The sequence below is a fragment of the Erythrolamprus reginae genome, chromosome 5, assembly GCF_031021105.1.
Source record: "Erythrolamprus reginae isolate rEryReg1 chromosome 5, rEryReg1.hap1, whole genome shotgun sequence".
Lineage (NCBI taxonomy): Eukaryota > Metazoa > Chordata > Lepidosauria > Squamata > Dipsadidae > Erythrolamprus > Erythrolamprus reginae.
In genome coordinates this window covers 112,945,951-112,969,360 of record NC_091954.1, presented here as the reverse complement: position 1 = coordinate 112,969,360, position 23,410 = coordinate 112,945,951, and the positions used below count along the sequence as shown (strand labels likewise).

The following is a 23,410-nucleotide window of genomic DNA, read 5'->3' as shown; positions in this document are numbered from 1 at the left end:
AAAGGTGGGACAGGATCGAAACATTTAAATATGTGAAAGGGTTAAATAAAGTTCAGGAGGGAAGTGTTTTTAATAGGAAAGTGAACACAAGAACAAGGGGACACAATCTGAAGTTAGTTGGGGGAAAGATCAAAAGCAACATGAGAAAATATTATTTTACTGAAAGAGTAGTAGATCCTTGGAACAAACTTCCAGCAGACGTGGTAGATAAATCCACAGTAACTGAATTTAAACATGCCTGGGATAAACATATATCCATCCTAAGATAAAATACAGAAAATAGTATAAGGGCAGACTAGATGGATCATGAGGTCTTTTTCTGCCATCAGTCTTCTATGTTTCTATAACCAATACTTTGAATTGTGTCCGGAAACCAATTGGCAGCCAATGCAGTCCACGGAGTGCTGGAGAGATATGAACATGTCTGGACAGGCCCCTGACCGCTCGCGCGGCTGCATTCTGCACAATTTGCAGTTTCTGAATGCTCTTCGAAGGTAGCCTTATATACCGCTTCACAGTGCTTTACAGCCCTGTCTGAGCGGTTTACAAGAGTCAGCATATTCAATTCAATTCAATTTATTAGATTTGTATGCCGCCCCTTTTCGAAGACTCGGGGCAGCTCACAACAGTAATAAAAACAGTATAACAATGGAACAAATCTAATAACAAAATATGTAAAAACCTCAACAATTAAAATATCTAAAAACCTCAACAATAAAAACCATACAGCACATACATCAAACATGAAATATAATAAGCCTGGGAGAGATGTCTTAGTTCCCCCATGCCTGGCGATATAGGTGGGTCTTATGTAACTTGCGAAAGACAAGGAGGGTGGAGGCCGTTCTAATCTCCGGGGGAAGTTGATTCCCCAACAATCTGGGTCCTCGTTTTACCGACCTTGGAAGGCTGAGTCAGCTTTGAGCCTGGTAAGATTCCATCTGCCAAATGGATGGCAGGCAGCCGGTTGTCAGCAGAAGTAGCCTGTAGTACTGCACTCCAACCACTGCACCACCGAAGCTCTCTCTTAATTCTGGAAGGTAATCAGAAACAGAGCTAGTTTGGCCATCTACAAACCATCATGTCACTTTTTTTTTCTTTCAGGGGAGTAGGCACCGAAGGTGCTCGACTGTCCGAAATCTATGCCGGTCTAGAAGAGATTGAAGCAGACAAGGCCCCAGCAAGGTAAGTTGGAGTACTCTGTTAGGAGCAGACACAGCTTTGAATTTACACGCTCGGTAGTCGGTGAGTTCAAATTTCCTAAATTCTGAATGGAAATTGGCTACTTCTCCAGTTCTCTAAAGCAGTGTTTCCCAACCTTGGCCACTTTCCTATTGAAAATACTTCCCTCCTGAACCTTATTTAATCCTTTGACATTTAAATGTTTCGATCATGTCCCCCCTTTTCCTTCAGTCCAAATATCTTCAAGTGGCCAAGGTTGGGAAACACTGCTCTAAAGGAATACTAGCAGTAATCCTTGACTTACCATCACAGTTGAGGCCAAAAGTTTTGTTGCTTAAGAGGGACGGTTGTAAAGTGAGTTGTGCCCCATTTAATGACTCCTTCTGGCACAGTTGTTACACAAATCACTGCCATTGTTAAGGGAATATTGCAGTTGTTAAGTAAATGTTTTGCTTTTCCCCTTCATTGACTTAGCTTATCGGATGCTGGCTGAGGAAGATACATGTTTGTTTGTTTGTTTGTTGATTGATTGATTGATTGGATTTTGACGCCCCATCCAAGGACTTCGGGGCGGCTTACAGCATATAAAGATAAAACAATACAATACAATGTCCCAATCCAATTAATCTCAATCAATTAATCTAATCTAAAATTCCAGTTAAAATCATTCCATTGAGGACCTGTATACTGCACGAGTCAAAAAGAGGGCGGAGAAAATATTTACTGACCCCTCGCATCCTGGACATAAACTGTTTCAACTCCTACCCTCAAAACGTTGCTACAGAGCACTGCACACCAAGACAACTAGACACAAGAACAGTTTTTTCCCGTACGCCATCATTCTGCTAAACAAATAATTCCCTCAACACTGTCAGACTCTTCACTAAGTCTCCACTACTATTACTACTAGTTTTTTCTCATCATTCCTATCACCCATTTCCTCCCATGTTGACTGTATGACTGTAACTTGTTGCTTATATCCTAAGAATTTTATTAATATTGCTTCTTCATTGCTTATTTGACCCATATGACAATCGTTAAGTGTGGTACCACATGATTCTTGACAAATGTATATTTTATTTTATGTACGCTGAGAGCATATGCATCAAGACAAATTCCTTGTGTGTCCAATCACACTTGGCCAATAAAATTCTATTCTATGTTAAAAATCAGGCATTCCCACTCAATATTCAAAACATACATAACATTCGTTGGCCAGGGAGCTGGAGTTTAATAGCCCCAAGCCTGGCGGCAAAGCAAAAGTCTATGCTCTTGTGGAAAGCGAGGAAGGTGGGAGCAGTACAAATCTTTGGGGGGAGCTGATTCCAGAGGGCCGGGGCCCCCACAGAGAAGGTTCTTTCCCGAGGCCCCGCCAAGTGACATTGTCTAGTTGACAGGACCTGGAGAAGGCCGACTCTGGGGGACTTAACCAGTCGCTGGGACTCATGCGGCAGGAGGCGGTCCCGTAAGTAGTCTGGCGATCACATGACCGAACAACTCAATCGTGATAAATATTGCCAGTTGCCAAGCATCTGAATTTTGATCATTAAGTGTGAAAACCGGTCGTAAATCAGTGCCATTGTAACTCCAAAGGATCGCTAAACAAAAGGTTGTAAATCGAGGATTAACCATTTTTATCTTAAATCTAGAAATTTCCGGACTTTCATCTGGAAATTTGATTTAAAGAATGTTGTAGCAGGGCAGCCTTCTGCAAACAAACAAACAATAACTAATTTGATTTACCTTTTCCATCGATGGAAACCCCAAGGGCAGAAAGCTTTGAGGTGTCATGTTTGATAGATGTCCGGCAGTCGCTTGAAGTGGCTTTGATGAAGCATTTGTGGATAGTTAAAAAAAAAAGCCTCCAGATTTTACTCCACTAAGTCGTTGCCAACTATATGGGCCAGTGCTCATCTCAGTTTCAAGGCCATTGAGCCGCCGCTTTCCGAAGGCATTTCCACAGCCATTTTGGCCAGCATGATGTTGCAGAGGGCTGTTACCTCCCCATCGAAGTGGTACCTATTTATTTGCTTGCATTTTACATGCTTTTGAACTGCTAGTTCAGCTGGAGCGAGGATGGGAGCTGACCCAGCTGCATGGCGCTCGGGGTCTCGAACGTGGGCTGACGGCTTTCCAGCTGATAAACCCAGCATTGTGACCACTGAGCAGCCACCATGTGGCCCCTTTGTGGCTATTGCCCTTGTTCTGTTTTGCACAGCAGCCGGCCAGTAATTAGCCCCAAATTAAAACTCAAAGGTTTCAAAATGAACAAGAGTCTGTTTACAAAAACGTTTGTTGAACTGCACAAACACGAACCAAAACAATGGCTTTCAACTTGCTAAAATCCAGGCACGAGACCAAGTTGACAAAGCCAAGTTATTATTATTTATTATTATTATTATTATTATTATTATTATTATTATTATTAATTAAATTTGTATGCCGCCCCTCTCCAAAGACTTGGAGCGGCTCAAAGTTGATTCCACACCGTTGCTTCTCAGCTAAAGTCTACTTACAAGAAATAGAGATGTCTATACAAGAATAGAGGAGGTCCAAGTGCCGCCTCTATGTTGGTTGAGGCAGGCAGGGTTCCCTTGGGTCCCATTTGTTGGGAGTCAAGGGAAAGGGAGGGTTTTGCCTTCTCTTTCTGCTCAAGATCCCCATGGGCAATTGGTGGGCCACTGTGTGAAACAGAATGCTGGACTCGATTGGCTTTGACCTGATTTAGCATGGCTCTTCTTATGTTCTGAAATTAACCATATTAATGTCCAGTACTGTATCAGGCAAAAACACTCTTCACAGGCTCTTCTCCTCCGGTGGCACAAACGTTGGCTTTTTGCAAAGAGCACCTTCCAACTACTCCCCCTTATATACTCTGGGAGTGCAGACTATGCACATCTGTGCTCACTTCCTCTTTCTGAGCTTTCTTTACTACTCCTGCCTCCCTGCATCCTTCTCACCCGTACATTCAGAATCAGGTCCCTTATCTCCTCTTCCTCCTCCTCAAACCCTGGCAAATCCCCAGTTGGGGGTTCTATAGCCTCTGTAGGCTCCTCATACCCAGACTCTCCCTCCCTCCTCCAGCTTGCTGTCTGACTCCTCTGACAGCCACACAGGCCGACCATGCCCACATGGCCCCAATTCATCAGGCTTAAAGTCCGTTGCCAGAGGGCCCGGCTGCGAGCCAACCACAACGACCCTTAGCTAAATACTCCTAATTCCAAACAATTCTTATCCCAAGTTCAGATACTGCTGCCTTTCCTAAAACTTACAGAGTCTCTTTTAGGCACATCCCAAGTCAGCTTCTAGTCCCGATTCTGGAATCTGCGAATCGAGTCTGCAGAGAGGGGCGGCATACAAATCTGATTAATAAATTAATTAATTAATAAATCCAGAAATTACATTTCCTTCCTTTCTTTTTCCTTTCCTCCTGCAGAGCGTCTGTTATTCTGGCCGGCTTGGGTTTCAGCGCGAAGATGCAGCAACAGACAACCAAGTAAGTGGGCTTTAGCCAAGACTGAATTGTTCCCTTCTGTGATTTTGAACGATGGGATCCTAGATTTTTTTTTTCTTTTTGATCTTGCCTACTGCTAGGTGCTGGGACAGAGGGGCGCTTCCAGAGATAGGAAGCTTGGTAGCTGTCCCTTCACATTACAATTGTGATAGAGGGGGAAGTGAACTTGGCCATCTCTGACACCAACCCTTGAAAAATGTAAGGCGACCTTCCGTATCTACAGGCAAACTGGGGTCCGGCTGGCCCAGGGAAACTGACCTCTCTCCACTCTATTCCTTTTCCTCAGAGAGTTTTCCGGAGGTTGGAGAATGAGGCTGGCGTTGGCTCGTGCTCTTTTTGCCCGGTGAGTCTTCAAGGATCTCCTTCTCTACTCAATGATCCTTTTCCAGAAAATCGGTCGATGGTAACAACGGTGGAGTGAAAAGTCACTCGAAGTCTCGATCCTGATTAGCTGTGTGTCTCCACCCTGAAACTGATCTGGGAAAAGCCATCTTGGACCTTCAGTGTTGCCACACTGGAGCGAGGGATAGGGAGCGTGGAGGGGTGGGCTGCTGCCAAGACACCATGGAAAAATGTTTAACAGGGATGAAAAGAAAGGAGGAGAGAGACGGAGATAGTGAGACAAATGTCAGTCTTCCGAAAGCTAAGAGGAGGAAATATGATGAAGTGGATGTAGCGTTTGGCTTCACTGTGACTATGGTGGGAGACGAGGAAATATATGTTTACTGTGTCTAAAAATGTTGGCATGGCACTTAAACACATTATACCCCAATCACGCTGATAAGCTGCTTGAGTTTTTTCAGCGAAAACATGTTGAATATTGCAAACAATCACCCTGGCAGAAAGTTGGGGGGGTGCAAAATGTTTACTTCTTCCTAGGAGGGGCATAACAGAAAATAAGGAACACTGGTGTAGGGGAAGATGAGATTACAGGGTTCCCTCGATTTTCACGGGGGATGCGTTCCGAGACCGCCTACGAAAGTCAAATTTCCGCGAAGTAGAGATGCGGAAGTAAATACACCATTTTTGGCTATGGACAGTATCACAAGCCATCCCTTAACACTTTAAACTCCTAAATTACCATTTCCCATTCCCTTAACAACCATTTACTCACCATTATTACTAGTACTCACCATTGAATAAGACACTCAGTGATCCTGATATTTATAAACATAATTATTTATTAACAATATTTTTTTTTTGTTATTCATTTGCAAAAATTATTAGTTTGGCGATGACATATGACGTCATTGGGTGGGAAAAACCGTGGTATAGAAAAAAAACCACGAAGTATTTTTTAATTAATATTTTTTGCAAAACCGTGGTATAGGCTATTTGCAAAGTTTGAACCTGCGAAAATCGTGGGAAAACTGTACTGCTATTTGGACTATAGGTAGTCCTTGCCTTACGACCATTTGTTTAGCGATTGTTCAAAGTTAACAAAGTAATAAATTTACATGCCGGTTGTCGAGTGCCTGAATGTTAATCATGTGACTATGGGGATACCGCAGAGGTCCTAAGTATGAAAAAACAGCCACCTTTTTCAGTACCATTGTAACTTCAAACACTCATTAAACAAATGGTTGTAAGTTGAGGGCTCAATCTATGTATTTTTTGCACAAAAGAGACGTATCAGTTGTGGATACTTAGGGTGGGTATGGTTTTTTTCCCCAGAATGTAAAGGACCAAAAATAAAAAAGGAATGCTTAAATCATGGCACCCTTTGTGCTGCAAAAATTGGAAACGGGCCATGAGAAAATCTTTCCATCTAATCCATCAGCATGAAACTAATCTCATATATTGTGGTTTTTGGAGTATAAGATGCACCCCCCCCCCCCAAAAAAAAGAGGGTGAAAATTTGGGTGCAGTCTTATAGCCTGAATGTAGCCTTGCCCACCCGCCCCCACCCTTTGGTCTCTGCCTCCCAGCAATTTGCCTCCTTGCAGCAAATAGCGAACAGCCTGTTTTGGTTTTAGCTTCAGCACAGCCTGATTAGCACAATCAGCTGATCGGCCTCCCAACCATCAGCTGTTTTGGGCTGCAAGGAGGCAGAGGCAGATTTTTTTTCCCCTTGTGCTAATCAGGCTTACTGAAAGTGAAACTGAAACTGGCCGTTTGCTGCAAGGAAGCAAATTGCTGGGAGGCAGAGGCAGAGGTAGAAGCAGATTTCCCCCCCCCCCCTTGTTTTCCTCCCCGAAAACGGTAGGTGAGTATACTTCAGAGCGTCTTATACTCTGAAAAATATGGTATGGAAACATTTAAATATGTCAAAGGGTTAAATAAGGTTCAGGAGGGAAGTGTTTTCAATAGGAAAGTGAACCCAAGAACAAGGGGACACAATCTGAGGTTAGTTGGGGGAAAGATCAGAAGCAACATGAGAAAATATTTGACTGAAAGAGTAATAGATGCTTAGAACAAACTTCCAACAGACATGGTTGGTAAATCCACAGGAACTGAATTGAAACATGCCTGGGATAAACATATATCCATCCTAAGATAAAATACAGGAAATAGTATAAGGGCAGACTAGATGGACCAGGAGGTCCTTTTCTGCCGTCAATCTTCTATGTTTCTATGGTAGTCTCTTTCTTTCTTTCTTTCTCTTTCTTTCTTTCTTTCTTTCTTTCTTTCTTTCTTCCTTACCTTTCTAAATCACCCTGTTTCAATAATTCAGCTTTTTCCAAATGCCCATGTAATGAATTTTCTCTATTTCAAAATTGGGCATGGTGTTGTTATTGTTTTCTCCCACCTAAAGAATTTGGGGCTAAGTCACTCGATGGTGAGATTGATTGGCAGTGTATAAATTTAACAATTCAATATTAGAGCTGTGATACCGTTTTGCCAAGTCTTGTAGGTGGGTACCCTGTTTCTCGCAAAATAAGACATCCCCTGATAATAAGACCAAACAGGCTTTTTGAGTGCATGACAATAAGGCCAAGTGCTTATTTCAAGGTTCAAAAAAAATATAAGACAGGGGAAACATGGTAATAAAAGTGCAGACGTACAAAATTGCCGGTTTGAGCAATTTGTAAGAATTTCCCCATCAAAAATAATTGGACTTGAAAGGATTAGTCACGATTGGTTTTCAGTGATGGTGAAAATATTAAGAGTGCATAGTTATTGCATAGAAGGCTTTGTGAGAAATCTACTATCAAAGCAGTGCCAAAGTAGAATTTATGATTGCTGCACTAATAATAACACTTGTGTCTCCTTTTCCTCTTCTGTTGATTTTAATTTTCCCAGGCCTGACCTCCTTCTGCTTGATGGTAAGTCTTTTCTGAACATATGTAGACAGAAGGAAGGGGATGGTGCACCTCAAAGAATTCTCCAGGAAATTCTTTTTTTCCTATCACCTGGGTCTTCAAGTACCTTGGCAACTTTAAGATTTGTCGACGTCAACTCCCAGGAAAGCTGGCTGAAGAATTGTGGAAGTTGAAGTCCATAAGTCTTAAAGTTGCCAGGGTTCTTGGAGACCCCTATCCTGGTGGACTGCTGATTTCTCTGTCCCAGTGTTTCCACATGTTTTAGCATTTAAACTTAGACTTATGTACCGATTCACAGTACTTTACAGCCTTTATCAAGGAAATCAGCTGTTCGGGAAATATCAGGGAATTTGTGAAAAAAACGGAATAAATCAGGGGGGAAAACCAAACTTAAAATGTTTAAAAGTCTGGGCAAAATCATGTTTTTTAAAAAAACGGATCGCATTGCCTGTTAGAGTCAAGCAAAAATGAGTATAACTGTGGCAACAACTTGCTTCCTCAGCTACCTATATTTCTCCATGGCTTAGCCGTTTGGTATGACGCACGTCAATTAGATTGCAAATTACAGAGAAATATCAGGGAATTTAAAAATGCTTTCCCCCTGGACACCCTGATTAAGTGTACAAAATATTATTTACTTTGGTAAATGTCTTAGTCAAGAACAGTCCTAGTCATACACAATTAAATCAGTCGATACACATACCAAACTCTAAGCCTTACTTGCTTAGCTTACAAATACATAAACCATCATTTGAACAGGCAGTTCTATAGCATAGTCAGAAAGAAAACTAGCAGAGAATAGCTGAGTCATGCTTCTGGCTCCCTCTTGTGGCAATCCATAGCATTAGCTCTTAAAGCAATAGTGTTCTATTACATGTAAGCATACATTGTTGGCTTGTGTTTTATATTGCCAAACCCAACTAGTTATGTACTGTTCTGTTCCCGGGGCTTTCGGAGTGAAAGCACCGACTAAAAACTGACTATTTCAGTTTAAAATCATACTCTTTATTATAAAATGCAGTAAAAAGCAGAAAATTGTCTGAATAAATTGTCTGGGAGTATTATTTTTTTCTTTGAGGTGAAAAGTGCCAAGCACAGCCTAATGGCATTCCATTGCAATTAGAAAGAGAAATTCATAATAGAAGAGAGATCAGCTCACCAGGTTTCTAAAACTCAAGCAGCGTCTGGCAAAGAGTTTTTAGCAAGGCAGGAATCAGGTTTCGGCGGGGGGGGGGGCATTTTTGAACACCCCAATTTAACACAGCTTCCATGAAGTGACGTTGAAACTGAACCCCAAGTTTCCCAAAATCCTTTGCTTTTATACTGGCTTGGAGTGGCATCAAAACCCCCAAGAGGTAAAGCTGCAAGTTTATTTCCTTTTACTATACAAGTCCTGTTGTCTTCTCAGTGACCTCCTGTATGTAGCATCTAAAAGTGGGTTATCCACTCTAATGTCTTCTTCATCCTCCAACTGGGACCACTCCCCCATGGTTATATTGTTGCCGCAAAGAAGAAGGAGTCAACCTATTCCCCAAAGCACCTGAGGGTAGAACAAGAAGCAATGGGTGGAAACTAAACAAGGAGAGTATTGGCAGTTCGGTGTTAGCAGAAACTTGAGAAGAAAAGGATTTAGGGGCAGTGATTTCAGACAGTCTCAAAATGGGGTGAACAGTGCAGTCAGGCGGCAGGGAAAGCAAGTAGGAGGCTTGGCTGCATAGCTAGAGGTATAACAAGCAGGAAGAGGGAGATTATGATCCCGTTATATAGAGTGCTGGTGAGACCACATTTGGAATACTGTGTTCAGTTCTGGAGACCTCACCTACAAAAAGATATGGATAAAATTGAACGGGTCCAAAGACGGGCTACAAGAATGGTGGAAGGTCTTAAGCATAAAACGTATCAGGAAAGACTTCATGAACTCAATCTGTAGAGTCTGGAGGGCAGAAGGGAAAGGGGGGACATGATCGAAACATTTAAATATGTTAAAGGGTTAAATAAGGTCCAGGAGGGAAGTGTTTTTAATAGGAAAGTGAACACAAGAACAAGGGGACACAATCTGAAGTTAGTTGGGGGAAAGATCAAAAGCAACATGAAAAATATTATTTTACTGAAAGAGTAGTAGATGCTTGGAACAAACTTCCAGCAGACGTGGTAGATAAATCCACAGTAACTGAATTTAAACATGACTGGGATAAATATATATCCATCCCAAGATAGAGTACGAAAAATAGTATAAGGGCAGACTAGATGGACCATGAGGTCTTTTTCTACCGTCAGACTTCTATGTTTCTATGAGAGAAGTAACTGAGAACTAAGGAGAAATTTCCTGACAGTCAGAACGGTTGATCAGTGGAACAGCTGGCCTCAGAAGTTGTCAATGCCCCAACACTGGACGTTTTTAAGCAGATGTTGGATAACCATCTGTCTGAAGTGGTTTAGGGTTTCCTGCCTAAGCAGGAGACTGGACTAGAAGACCTCCAAGGTCCCTTCCAACTCTGTTGTTGTTATTATTATATCAGCCCCCTCTGGTGGCTCCTCAGGTTCATCCAGGTCAATTTCTCCCTCATTCTCACTCTCTGCATCAGCTGGCAACCCCCCTGGCCCAAGGTATCCAGAGGGGCCTGGCTCATCCTCCTCATAATCTGACATGACCTGAGATGGACAAGGAGCGCTCACAATAAGTATTAACATGCAAGAAAAGCTGAGTCATGCTTCTGGCTCCCTCTTGTGGCAATCCACAGCATTAGCTCTTAAAGCAATAGTGTTCTATTACATGTAAGCATACATTGTTGGCTTGTGTTATATATTGCCAAACCCAAAAGGTGCAAAAAAAGGGCAACAAGAATGATCAAGGAAATGGAGCCCCTCCCTTATGAAACCAGGTTGCAATGCCTTGGTCTCTTCCGCCTTGAAAGACGGCGTTTAAGGGGTGACTTGATCGAAGTGTATAAAATCATGCACGGGATAGAAAAGGTGGATAGAGAAAAATTCTTTTCTCTATCACACAATACTAGGACAAGGGGCCCCTCCCTAAAGCTCATAGGTAAGAAAGTGAGGACAAATCAAGGGAAATATTTCTTCACCCAGAGGGTCGTTGGTTTATGGAATTCACTTCCAGAAGAGGTCGTGACAGCTGTCAGCCTGGATGGCTTCAAGGCAGGATTAGACAGATTCATGGATGCCAAGTGTATCGGTGGTTATTGAAACGGATGTCCATGTGCCGCCTCTATGTTGGTTGAGGCAGGCAGGATTCCCTTGAGTCCCATTTGTTAGGGGTCAAGGGAAAGGGAGGGTTTTGCCTTCTCTTTCTGCTCAAGATCCCCATGGACAATTGGTGGGCCACTGCGTGACACAGAATGCTGGACTCGATGGGCTTTGGCCTGATTCATCATGGCTCTTCTTAGGTTCTTATGTTCTTAACTTGTCTTTCCCTATGAATTTTGTCCAAAGGGGCTTTGCATTAACAATCTTATTTCAATTCACTTCCAGAACCAACCAACATGCTGGATGTGAAGGCGATTATCTGGCTAGAAAACTATTTGCAGGTCTGTCTAAAATTTGGAAAACTATCCACAATTTGGGGGGCGAGGGGCAAGGGATAGTTTAAGGAGCTTGGGACATTCAGATATGGCTGAGATCCAGGGGAAGAGCCTTCTCTGTGGTGGCTCCAACCCTCTGGAACCAGCTCCCCCCAGAGATCAGGATTGCCCCCACCCTCCTTGCCTTTCGTAAACTTCTTAAAACCCACCTCTGCCATCAGGCATGGGGGAATTGAAACATCTCCTCCTTGCCCATGTAGTTTTTGTGTATGATTCGATTGTGTGTTGTTTTTTATATACAGTGGTACCTCATCATACGAACTTAATTGGTTCCAGGAGGAGGTTCGTAAGGTGAAAAGTTCGTAAGATGAAACAATGTTTCCCATAGGAATCAATGTAAAAGCAAATAATGCGTGCAAATCCTTCAGGAAAATCCCAAACTTTAGAAGGGAGGCGAACAGAGGGCAGGGAGGAGCAGTGAAAGGGGGCAGGTGGAAGAAGCAAGGCTAGGCTAAAGGGTGAGTGGGAAGGAAGAAAGGCAAGGGGGCGCCCCTCCCTTTTCTTTTTTCAAAAGACACCGTTTCAGTGCCTTTGCAAGCATGCAAAATCTTTCCTCCTCCAAGCCGCCCCTCCCTTTTCTTTCTTAAAAAGACACTGTTTCAGTGCCTTTGCAAGCATGCAAAATCTTTCCTCCTCCAAGCCGCCCCTCCCTTTTCTTTCTTAAAAAGACACTGTTTCAGTGCCTTTGCAAGCATGCAAAATCTTTCCTCCTCCAAGCCGCCCCTCCCTTTTCTTTCTTAAAAAGACACTGTTTCAGTGCCTTTGCAAGCATGCAAAATCTTTACTCCTCCAAGCTGCCCCTCCCTTTTCTTTCTTAATAAGACACCGTTTCAGTGCCTTTGCAAGCATGCAAAATCTTTCCTCCTCCTTGCCGCCCCTCCCTTTTCTTAAAAAGACACTGTTTCAGTGCCTTTGCAAGCATGCAAAATCTTTACTCCTCCAAGCTGCCCCTCCCTTTTCTTTCTTAATAAGACACCGTTTCAGTGCCTTTGCAAGCATGCAAAATCTTTACTCCTACAAGCTGCCCCTCCCTTTTCTTTCTTCAAAAAAGGGGGGGAAAAGAAACCCCTTCATCCCAGCAGCAGCTGCTTGGGTTCGTAAGGTGAAAATAGTTCGGAAGAAGAGGCAAAAAAATCTTAAACACCGGGTTTGTATCTCGAAAAGTTCGTTAGAAGAGGCATTCGTAAGATGAGGTACCACTGTATTGGGTTTTCTTTTTTGGACTTTTTAATCTAAGAGTGTAATCTAGATTTTTACATATTAGATTTGTTACTATGTACTGTTCTTCACCATTGTTGTGAGCCGCCCCGAGTCTGCGGAGAGGGGCGGCATATAAATCCAATCAATCTAATCTAATCTTGCCCCCCCCCCCCTTATTTTTCCTTTTCATTCTGGGCCCTTGCAGACTTGGCAGTCCACCATCCTTGTAGTATCTCACGACCGGAACTTTTTAAACGCCGTGGCCACCGATGTCATCCACCTGCACTCCCAGCGCCTCGACAGCTACCGCGGGGACTTCGAGAACTTTGTCAAGATCAAAGAAGAACGGCTGAAAAACCAGCACCGGGAATACGAGGCGCAGCAGCAGTACCGGGAGCACATCCAGGTCAGAGAAGCGGAGCGGTTAGCGATCCGACGGTGTCATAAGAAAGTTGATAGAACTGTGATGGCAAACCTATGGCACGGGTGTCACAGGTGGCACGCGGAACCATATCAGAGGGCACGCAAGGCGTTGCCCTATTTTTTTTATTATTTATTTATTTATTTATTTATTTATTTATTTATTTATTTATTTATTTATTAGATTTGTATGCCGCCCCTCTCCGTAAACTCGGGGCGGCTCACAACACAGGAAAAACAGTTCCTGACAAATCTAATAATTTACAATTTAAAATTTAAAATAGTTAAAAAATTAAAAAATAAAAAAAATCTCCAGTGCATGTACTAGCCAGCTGGTTTTCAGCCTTGGGGAAGGCCGTTTCGCCCTGGAGTGCAAAAAACCCCCCAACAGGTGCTTTGTGCCGGGATTTAATTAAACTGAGCGATGCTCTCCACTTCTTTAAACAAACTTTATTTACACCATATTTCTCCAGTTAAACACCAGACAGCTTGTTAAATCTTGATAGTGTTCTGCCGGGCTCTCTGGTAGGAGCCTCCCTAAAATTCAAGGGGACAAATTTCACAGTCACACATGTTTGAAAATTCAAAACAATGTTCTTTATCCCAAAATTCAAAATAAACTAAGCCCTCTTTTTGTATTGCAAAGAGCACTCGTCCCAAAACAACCGGGTAGTCTGTACAATTTCCCTTAAGCAGTCATTAAGTACTTAGCTAGCAGCTGTGAAGAAACTTCACACCCCTTCTTCTTCTTCCAACAAAGTGAGACACACACACACACACACACGTTGCTCTGCTTTGTTTTCAAAGGCGTGAAAAATCAACAAAGTCCAGAAACCAGCAACACACGATTCCTGAAGAACTGCGACCAGATACTCTTCCACAATGGCCAAACCCACATGCTACTATTTATAGCAGCAGCTGTAATTACTGGAGCCCCACCCAAACACAGGTGGCCTCCCTTATTTCCTGTAATATGTCCTTACTTGGTCTCTTCTACACATAATTCTGCGCTTGCGTGGATACTAAGGTACTAAAGGAGGAAGGACAATAAAAAAAACTATTAAGGATTCAATAACTTATTACCCCCACTGCATTCCTCCACCTGCCGCCCTGGGGGCAGCAGCCCATCACGGCCTCTTTAGCCTCCACTGCATATCATTCTATTGCTTTGGTTGGCTCTCAGAGAGGGGCAGAATCTCTGGTGCATTTCTTATTGTGTCCTATTCACTTCAGGGTGTGCAGTTTTGAAAACCCTCCTGCTTCAAACCTTTGTGGCACACTCGCATAGATAAATCAGTTTGGATCATGGACTCAAACTCCATTGACCAGACTGTGTCCCTGCAGCGGCTGATTTGGTCCTCCTGTTTACATGAAAGAATCTCTGCATTTCTCCCACAGGTCTTTATCGATCGATTCCGCTATAATGCAAACAGGGCGTCGCAAGTTCAGAGCAAACTGAAACTCTTGGAGAAGCTGTGAGTATCCAAAAGCCAACTAACATCAGGGTGGATTGCCTAGGGTCAGTGATGGGGAACCTGTGACACACGCCCTCTCCCTTTTCTAGATTCATACGATTATCTGACCCACAAAATTCTGCCTGATCATTAAATGGCACCAAAAAACACTCAATCACACTTTCTCTTGTCTTGCCCCGTAATGATAATCCGGAGCGTGAATTATGAGTGCGTGCACATGCTCTTTCAGCACCCAAGGAAAAAAAGGTCCCCCATCACTGGCCTAGGTCTATTAAGAGTCCATCATTGCAGGATCTACAGACTGAGGAGCTGATTAAGCACAATTTCTTAAATGGCAGTTCCCGGCCTGCTCCTAGTATGCAGCATTCTTCTCAAAATTTATAAACTAGAAGTAACATTTTTGCACTAATCCTCATTTTTTGGATGCACCGTGTTTCTTGGTTATGAGAAGATTGCTCCTTTACCGCCCAATTATTTCTCAATCACTGCGTTATCCTTAGAGCAGTAAATATTATCAACAGGATTAATGCAAAGGCTTATCTTGTTAAAGGAGGGATCTCCAAACATGACACCTCTAAGGCTTGTGGATTTCAATTCTCATAATTGAACTATCCTTTTCCCCCTAGGCCTATACAATTTATGCACGGTATGTTTGTGTGTATGTTTGGTTTTAATAAGGGGTTTTCTTTAATTACTTTAAACATTAGATTTGTGACATGCTGTTTATTACTCTTGTTAGCCGCCCCAAGTCTGCGGAGAGGGGTGGCATACAAATCAAATCAAATAAATAAAATAAATCCTCAGCCAGCCATGGAGGTTGGGGAATTCTGGGAGTTGAAGTCCACAAGTCTTTAAAGTTGCCAAGTTTGAAGATGCCTGCTTTAAACCTTACTATAGTTGACAAATATACTAGCAGGATATTGGTAGAAATAGGAAAGCATGAGCTGTTTGCTTCGGTTTGAGCAGGTGATAGCATGAAGTGATTTTCATACTGAATCAAGGGAAATTGATGAACTTTGTTTCTGTCCTTGAAATCTTCTACAGAATTAGAGGGGGGGAAAGCTTGGAAAGGAAAATTAAGCTATCTCTTAAAAGAAAACCAAGATCAAGTTAATCTAGTTATAGTAGTTCTTAAGAGCCTCGATGGTGCAGCGTTTAGAGTGCAGTACTGCAAGCTACTTCTGATCACCAGCTGCCAGCAGTTTGGCAGATCAAATCCCAGTAGTCTCAAGGTTAACTCAGCCTTCCACCCTCCCAAGGTCGGTCAAATGAGGACCCAGTTTGTTGGGGGCGATAGGCTGACTCTCTGTAAACAGCTTAGAGAGGCCTGTAAAGCACTTTAAAGCGGTATATAAGTCTAAATGCGAAGTCCTGAGAATTTATCTGCTTCCAAATGGCTGCTTAGTGATTGGATATTTGATACCTATCTCTCATTGCAACAAGACTTATAAATTGGGGTTCATTGTTTTTTAGACTTTTTAAATGTATTATTGTTATTTTAGATTCTAACTATTAGATTTGTCATTGTATATTGTTTTTATCATTGCTGCGAGCCGCCCCGAGTCTACAGAGAGGGGCGGCATACAAATCTAATTAATAATAATAATAATAATAATAATAATAATAATAATAATAATAATAATAAAAAGACTTATCAGTGTCTTTCTTCTTCTCAGGCCAAAACTGAAGCCAGTGGACAAAGAATCTGAAGTGATAATGAAGTAAGTGAATCTTGATGGGCACAAGAAAGCCCAATTTTCTAGCCCATCATAGGAAAAGTAGGGCAGATGTCTTCTTACTCACCTGTCTACCTTCTCAGTCTCAGTATAGATAGTACTTACTCAGGAAATACTCATTCAACACTGGTTGCAACAGTGCTGAATGAGTAATGCTTATAACCGTCCTGAAAGTTTTGGCCATTGCAGCCTCCTGAAGTGCTGGCAGGGGGGTTGCAGGAGGCCATTGCCCACTCCGGCCCCCAAGGCCAAACATAACTCTGATATGGTCCTCGGTGAAATTGAGTTTGACATCCCATGCCTCTGAATGATGTCTGTAGTGCATAAAAACAACTTTATATACAGTCATACCTCATCTTACGAACTTAATTCATTCCCTGTCGAGGTTGGTAAGTCGAAAAGTTCATAAGATGAAGCAATTTTCCCCATAGGAATCAATATAAAAGCAAATAATGCGTGCAACCCCATCCCAAAAGTCACCCCTTTTGCCTTGCGCCGCTGGGAATCCCCTGAGCCTCCCCTTGCTGGGAAACCCCGCCTCCAGACTTCCGTTGCCAGCTGAAGCGCTGGGATTCCCCTGAGCCTCCACTCGCTGGGAATCCCCACCTCCAGACTTCCATTGCCAGCCGAAGCGCTGGAATTCCCCTGAGCCTCCCCTTGCTGGGAATCCCCACCTCCGGACTTCCTTTTCCAGCTGAAGCGCTGGGATTCCCATAAGCCTCCCCTCACTGGGAAACCCCGCCTCCGGACTTCCGTTGCCAGCTGAAGCGCCCGTTCTTGCATTGCTGGGATTTCCCTGAGCCTCCCCTCACTGAGATTCAAAGCAGCGCCGCAAAAATGAAGGGAATCCCAGCGAGGGGTGCCTCAGGGAAATCCCAGCAATGCAAGAAGGGGCGCTTCAGCTGGCAAGGGAAGTCCGGAGGCGGGGATTCCCAGCAAGGGGAGGCTCGGGAATCCCAGCGGCGACGGCTCGGGTTCGTAAGGTGAAAATAGTTTGGAAGCAGAAGCAAAAAAATCTTAAACACCGGGTTCGTATCACGAAAAGTTCTTATGAAGAGGGGTTCATAAGACGTGGTATCACTGTAAATCTAACTGCTATGTATTCCTACCATAGTATATGCAGCATAAGGCAAAATTAATGCCAAGCTGATTCTCCCGATCTAGTAGAAGCAGTGAGGGCCCTTTTGGACACTTCCATATTTTTTATTTTATTTTCCCCTGTAGGTTCCCAGATGGCTTTGAGAAGTTTTCTCCTCCCATCTTACAACTTGACGAAGTGGACTTTTACTACGAGCCCAACAACTACATCTTCTCTTCCCTCTCTGTTTCTGCTGACCTGGACTCTCGCATCTGTGTGGTAAGATGACAACATATTTGGCAAAAGGTTAATTATGTGGAAGTGATAAAGCATTCACTATTACAAACTGGCAATCAATGCAGTGTTACGTATTAAGAAACAATCTCACAATTGACTGATGGAAGGAAGGTTTGTGCAAAATAATTGTGCGGCAAATAAACATCCCAAAAACCTGGCTGGTGCGTGTGATAGATTGATGTACATAATTTTCATAAAACTGTACGTCACGTTTGTTCGCTTGACGGGCCGGTTTCTATGGCCGCCCATCACAGCCAACGACACATCATGGTTTAACGCTTGGCAGTTCTGCTTCAATTTAAATAGCTTATCCTAGTTTTCTTTAACTGGTCAGTCCGTTTAACTTTACTTCAACCTCTCTGCACCTTTTCTGGAATACTGCTGTACCTAAAGATTTGCATTTGAGGACGCTGTTTCATTTTAACGGGACCGCCTCCTGCTGCATGAATCCCAGTGTCCGGTTAGGTCCCACAGAGTTGGCCTTCTCCAGGTCCCGTCAACTAGACAATGTTGTTTGGCGGGACCTAGGGGAAGAGCCTTTTCTGTGGGGCCCCGGCCTTCTGGAATCAGTTCCCCCCAGAGATTTGTACTGACCCCACCCTCCCCGCGTTTCGTAAGAGTCTAAAGACTCATCTATGCTGTCAGGCTTGGGGTCATTAGACTCTGCCCTCTGACCGATGAAAGTATGGTGGGTTTGTTGATTGAATGGATCTGTGTGCATTTTAATTGGTTTTCTGGTTTTAGATTTAATTCTTAACTTTATTTAATTGAATTTTGATGTATATTGTCTTTTTTATATGTTGTAAGCCACCCAGAGTCCTCGTAGAGGGATGGAATACAAATCCAATTAATAAAATATAAATAACAACAAAAAAGCATCAATAGATGGCAGTGTTTATCACCATTTCCTTTGGCCACAGCACATTCTTGAATGTTAGGGATTAGTACAGTGGTACCTCTACTTATGAACTTAATTCGTTCCATGACCAGGTTCTTAAGTGGAAAAGTTTGTAAGAAGAAGCAATTTTTCCCATAGGAATCAATGTAAAAGCAAATAATGTGTGTGATTGGGGAAACCACACGGAGGGTGGAGGCCCTGTTTCCTCCCAGGAGATTCCTACAGAGGCCCCATGGAGGCTTCTCCCCGCCTTTTCCAGACCTGTTTCCTCCCAGGAGATTCCTACAGAGGCCCCATGGAGGCTTCTCCCTGCCTTTTCTGGCCCCGTTTTTTCCCAGGAGATTCCTAGAGAGGCCCCCACAGAGGCTTCTTCCTGCCTTTTCCAGCCCTGTTTCCTCCCAAGAGATTCCTAAAGAGGCCCCATGGAGGCTTCTCCCCGCCTTTTCCAGACCTGTTTCCTCCCAGGAGATTCCTAGAGAGGCCCCATGGAGGCTTCTCTCTGCCTTTTTCAGTTACAGTTTCGGAGGCTCGGGTTTGTAAGTGGAAAATCGTTCTTGAGAAGAGGCAAAAAAATCACGAACACTCGGTTCTTATCTAGAAAAGTTTGTAAGTAGAGGCGTTCTTAGGTAGAGGTACCACTGTACTTGAATCTTATTACGGCCTCCTCCCTCCCTTTTCTTCATTTTCTTCCTTTGCTTGTAAATCAGCTACTTTTCTTCGATTGAAAAGCAGATTAAAAGGGCTATAGTTCCAGAATCCTGAAAATAGAGCTTGACAAGATGTCTCTTTAATTTCTATATTGTTTTACTTCCAGGTTGGGGAGAACGGAGCTGGCAAATCCACCATGCTGAAGATCCTGATGGGAGACCTGGCACCTGTGCGAGGGATTAGACACGCTCACAGGTAGCTTTCAAGCCACCATTGCAGAGATAGGGTGGGATGAGAAGAAGAGAACACACTCGTCCAAAGTGGCTGACTTGTTGCTCAGTCATTCATAGCATCCCAGATACCTGAGGCTCCTGTGCTTTGGGTTGCTTTCCATCTCCTTTGAAGATAAGCTTTTTATCTTTCTGCAAAGATAGAATAGAATATATTTATTTATTTATTTATTTATTTATTTAATTGGATTTGTATGCCGCCCTTCTCCGAGGACTCGGGGCGGGTCACAGCTTATATAAAAAACAGAACGATAATATAAATCCAATTAATGCTACATTTAAAAACAATTGAAAGAAAAACCTATCGGCTGTTCTGCCGGGCTCTCTGGTAGGAGCCTCCCGAAAATTCAAGGGTACAAATTTCAGACACACACACCCCTTTGAAAATTCAAAACAATGTTCTTTATCGCAAAATTCAAAATAAACTAAGCACTCTTTTTGTTTTGCAAAGAGCACTCGTCCCAAAACAACCGGGTAGTCTGTACAATTTCCCTTAAGCAGTCATTAAGTACTTAGCTAGCAGCTGTGGAGAAACTTCACACCCCTTCTTCTTCCAACGAAGTGAGACACACACACACACACACACATATTGCTCTGCTTTGGTTTCAAAAGCGTGAAAAATCAACAAAGTCCAGAAAACAGCAACACACGACTACTGAACAACTGCGATCAGATACTCTTTCACAATGGCCAAACCCACACACTGCTATTTATAGCAGCAGCCCTAATTTCTGGAGCCCCACCCAACCACAGGTGGCCTCATTTTCTCTTGTAATAATCCTTCAGTTGTTGTCTCCTATGCATCACTCTACGCAGGCGTGGATGTGTCATTAATTCTTGTTCAGAATCCAAGGATGATACAGATGATTGATCTCCTCCTGGGCTGTCTGCCAAACTCCCCTCTTCCCTGTCACTCATGCTTCCTTGGTCAGAGGAGGCTTCATCGGCAGATTCCATCGGGAGCAAAACAGGCCTGCGGCATGTGGATGTCTCCCCCACATCCACCTGCACATTCCTTGGGGCAGGAGCTGGGCCAGAGCTAACCACAACATCGGCCAATCATTCAACAATCATACTTAAGCATTCAATGGTCAAGGGGAAGATCTAAAAGTCCTGGTGGCAAAGATTAGTTTTTAAGCTCTTTCAGAAGGCAAGGAGGGTGGGGGCAGTACGAATCTCTGGGGGGAGCTGATTCCAGAGGGCCGGGGCTCCCACAGAGAAGGCTCTTCCCCTAGGTCCCGCCAGCCGACATTGTTTGGTCGACGGGACCCTAAGGAGGCCAACTCTGTGGGACCTCACTGGTCGCTGGGATTCGTGCTGCAATTAAATTCTTTATTGGCCAAGTGTGATTGGACACACAAGGAATTTGTCTTTGGTGCATATGCTCTCAGTGTACATAAAAGAAACAATACCTTTGTCAAAAATCATGAGATAAAAATTAAAAAAAAAGAATTATGAGGTACAACACTTAATGATTGTCCTAGGGTAGAAATAAGAAACAATATTATTATAAATCATAAGGATACAAGCAACCAGTTACAATCATACAATCATTAGTAGGAGGAGATGGGTGATGGGAATGATAAGATTAATAGTAGTTTAGACTTAGGAAATACTTTGGCAGTATTGAGGGAATTATTTGTTTAGCAGAGTGATGGCGCTTGGGAAAAACCTGTTCTTGTGTCTAGTTGTCTTGATGTGCAGTGCTGTGTAGTGACGTTTTTAGGATAGGAGTTAAAACAGTTTATGTCCAGGATGCGAGGGGTCAGTCAATATTTTCCCCGCCCTCTTTTTGACTTGTGCAGTTTACAGGTCCTCAATGGAAGGCAGGTGGGCAGTAATTGTTTTTTCTGCAGTTCTGATAACAAAGACAATGTAAGAACAAATCTAATAATTTAAAAAACACTAAAACCCCCATTATTAAAAGCAAACACACACAAACATACCATGTATAAATTGTATAGGCCCGGGGGGAGATGTCTCAGTTCCCCCATGCCTGATGGCAGAGATGAGTCTTAAGAACTTTACAAAAGGCAAGGAGGGTGGGGGCAATTCTAATCTCCAGGGGGAGCTGGTTCCAGAGGGTTGGGGCCGCCACAGAGAAGGCTACTCTAAAGTCTGTCGGTCCTGTTGAGTTGCAGCAGCAAACCAGACAGTTATAGAGGTGCAGATGACAGACTCAGTGATTCCTTTGTAGAACTGTATCAGCAGCTCCTTGGGCAGTTTGAGCTGCCTGAGTTGGCGCAGAAAGAACATCCTTTGTTGTGCTTTTTTGATGACACTTTTGATGTTAAGTGACCTATTTTAGGTCTTGAGATATGATAGAACCTAGAAATTAGAAGTCCGTCCATCTTAAAATGGCCAAGGTTGAGAAACACTGCGTGAAGGAGGGGCTGCAGAGCACAAGGCCCTGAACTGTGCCAACCTTGTCTCCCCCTATTCCCCTCCCATATCTTCTCTCCCTCGCATGGGGTGGGTGGAAGGGAACCACCAGGAAGGAAGGTACTGACCTTGAAAAAGACACATCCCTTTGCTGCTGTTGAGTGATTGGAGGGAGGGAAGGAGGGGGGATGTGGATTCTTTGAAGAGTTATAGATTAGATATTATGTCAGCACAACCTGTGCACGAGAGTCCCGTTTTGTACAATTTTCCACAGCTGCGATAGAAGAGCAGTGAGGAATATTTTTCATTTTAGCAGCAGAAGCCAGGTTTTAATTTATCTTTCTTATTCTCTCCTTGTCAGGCAGGGTAAAACCTGAAACTAAGGTGTTATATATAAGATAGACGTGGACATTTTAGAAACATAGAAACACAGAAGATTGACGGCAGAAAAAGGCCTCCTGGTCCATCTAGTCTGCCCTTATACTATTTCCTGTATTTTATCTTAAGGTGGATCTATGTTTATCCCAGGCATGTTTAAATTCAGTTCCTGTGGATTGACCAACCACGTCTGCTGGAAGTTTGTTCCAAGCATCTACTACTCTTTCAGCAAAATAATATTTTTTTACGTTGCTTCTGATCTTTCCCCCAACGAACCTCAGATTGTGCCCCCTTGTTCTTGTTACGTCTCAGCAAGGCATTGTTTACATTAAAGTTCACATTAAAAATGGAAAGATTAATATCAAATGTAGAGTATTTCAAGACATGGACTTAATACGTTTTTACTTAAGGTATTTTATTTAACGATTGATTTTTAAAATATTGGGGATTTTGGGTTAGTTATCTAGTTTAATTAATTGGATTTGCCATTGCATTTTATTGCTTTTTATTATATGTTGTAAGCCACCCTGAGTCTTCGAAGAGGGGCAGCATAGAAATCCGATGGATGGATGGATGCATGGATGGATGGACAGTCGGACAAATAAATAAAACATTTATCTTACAAAAGAGCGAGTTACAGTGTTCCCTCAATTTTCGCGGGTTCGAACTTCGCGAAAAGTCTGTACCATGGTTTTTCAAAAATATTAATTACAAAATACTTAGTGGGTTTTTTCCCCCATACCACAGTTTTTCCCGCCCGATGACGTCATATGTCATCGCCAAACTTTCATCTGCCTTTAATAAATATATTTTTAAATAAATTTAATAAATAAACACAGTGAGTAATAATCTAAATGGTTGCTAAGGGAATGGGAAATTGCAATTTAGGGGTTTAAAGTGTTAAGGGAAGGTTTGTGGTACTGCTCATAGCCAAAAATAGTGTATTTACTTCCGCATCTCTACTTCGCGGAAATTCGACTTTCGCGGGCGGTGTCGGAACGCATTCCCCGCAAAAATCGAGGGAACGCTGTATTCCTTTGGCTAATGTTT

The 23,410-nt window shown here is 43.0% G+C and overlaps 1 protein-coding gene across 1 annotated transcript in view; it reads left to right on the top strand.

Annotated features, from left to right (window-relative positions):
- ABCF3 (ATP binding cassette subfamily F member 3) overlaps positions 1-23,410 on the top strand; it is a 47,104-nt gene that overhangs the window by 13,778 nt on the left and 9,916 nt on the right. Inside the window, exons 8-17 of the mRNA XM_070753758.1 lie at positions 1,105-1,185; positions 4,619-4,678; positions 4,983-5,039; positions 7,940-7,962; positions 11,449-11,504; positions 12,964-13,164; positions 14,577-14,653; positions 16,330-16,374; positions 17,614-17,746; positions 19,477-19,565. Of these exons, the coding sequence (XP_070609859.1) occupies positions 1,105-1,185; positions 4,619-4,678; positions 4,983-5,039; positions 7,940-7,962; positions 11,449-11,504; positions 12,964-13,164; positions 14,577-14,653; positions 16,330-16,374; positions 17,614-17,746; positions 19,477-19,565 (822 nt within the window). The remainder of the gene's footprint in view (positions 1-1,104; positions 1,186-4,618; positions 4,679-4,982; positions 5,040-7,939; positions 7,963-11,448; positions 11,505-12,963; positions 13,165-14,576; positions 14,654-16,329; positions 16,375-17,613; positions 17,747-19,476; positions 19,566-23,410) is intronic.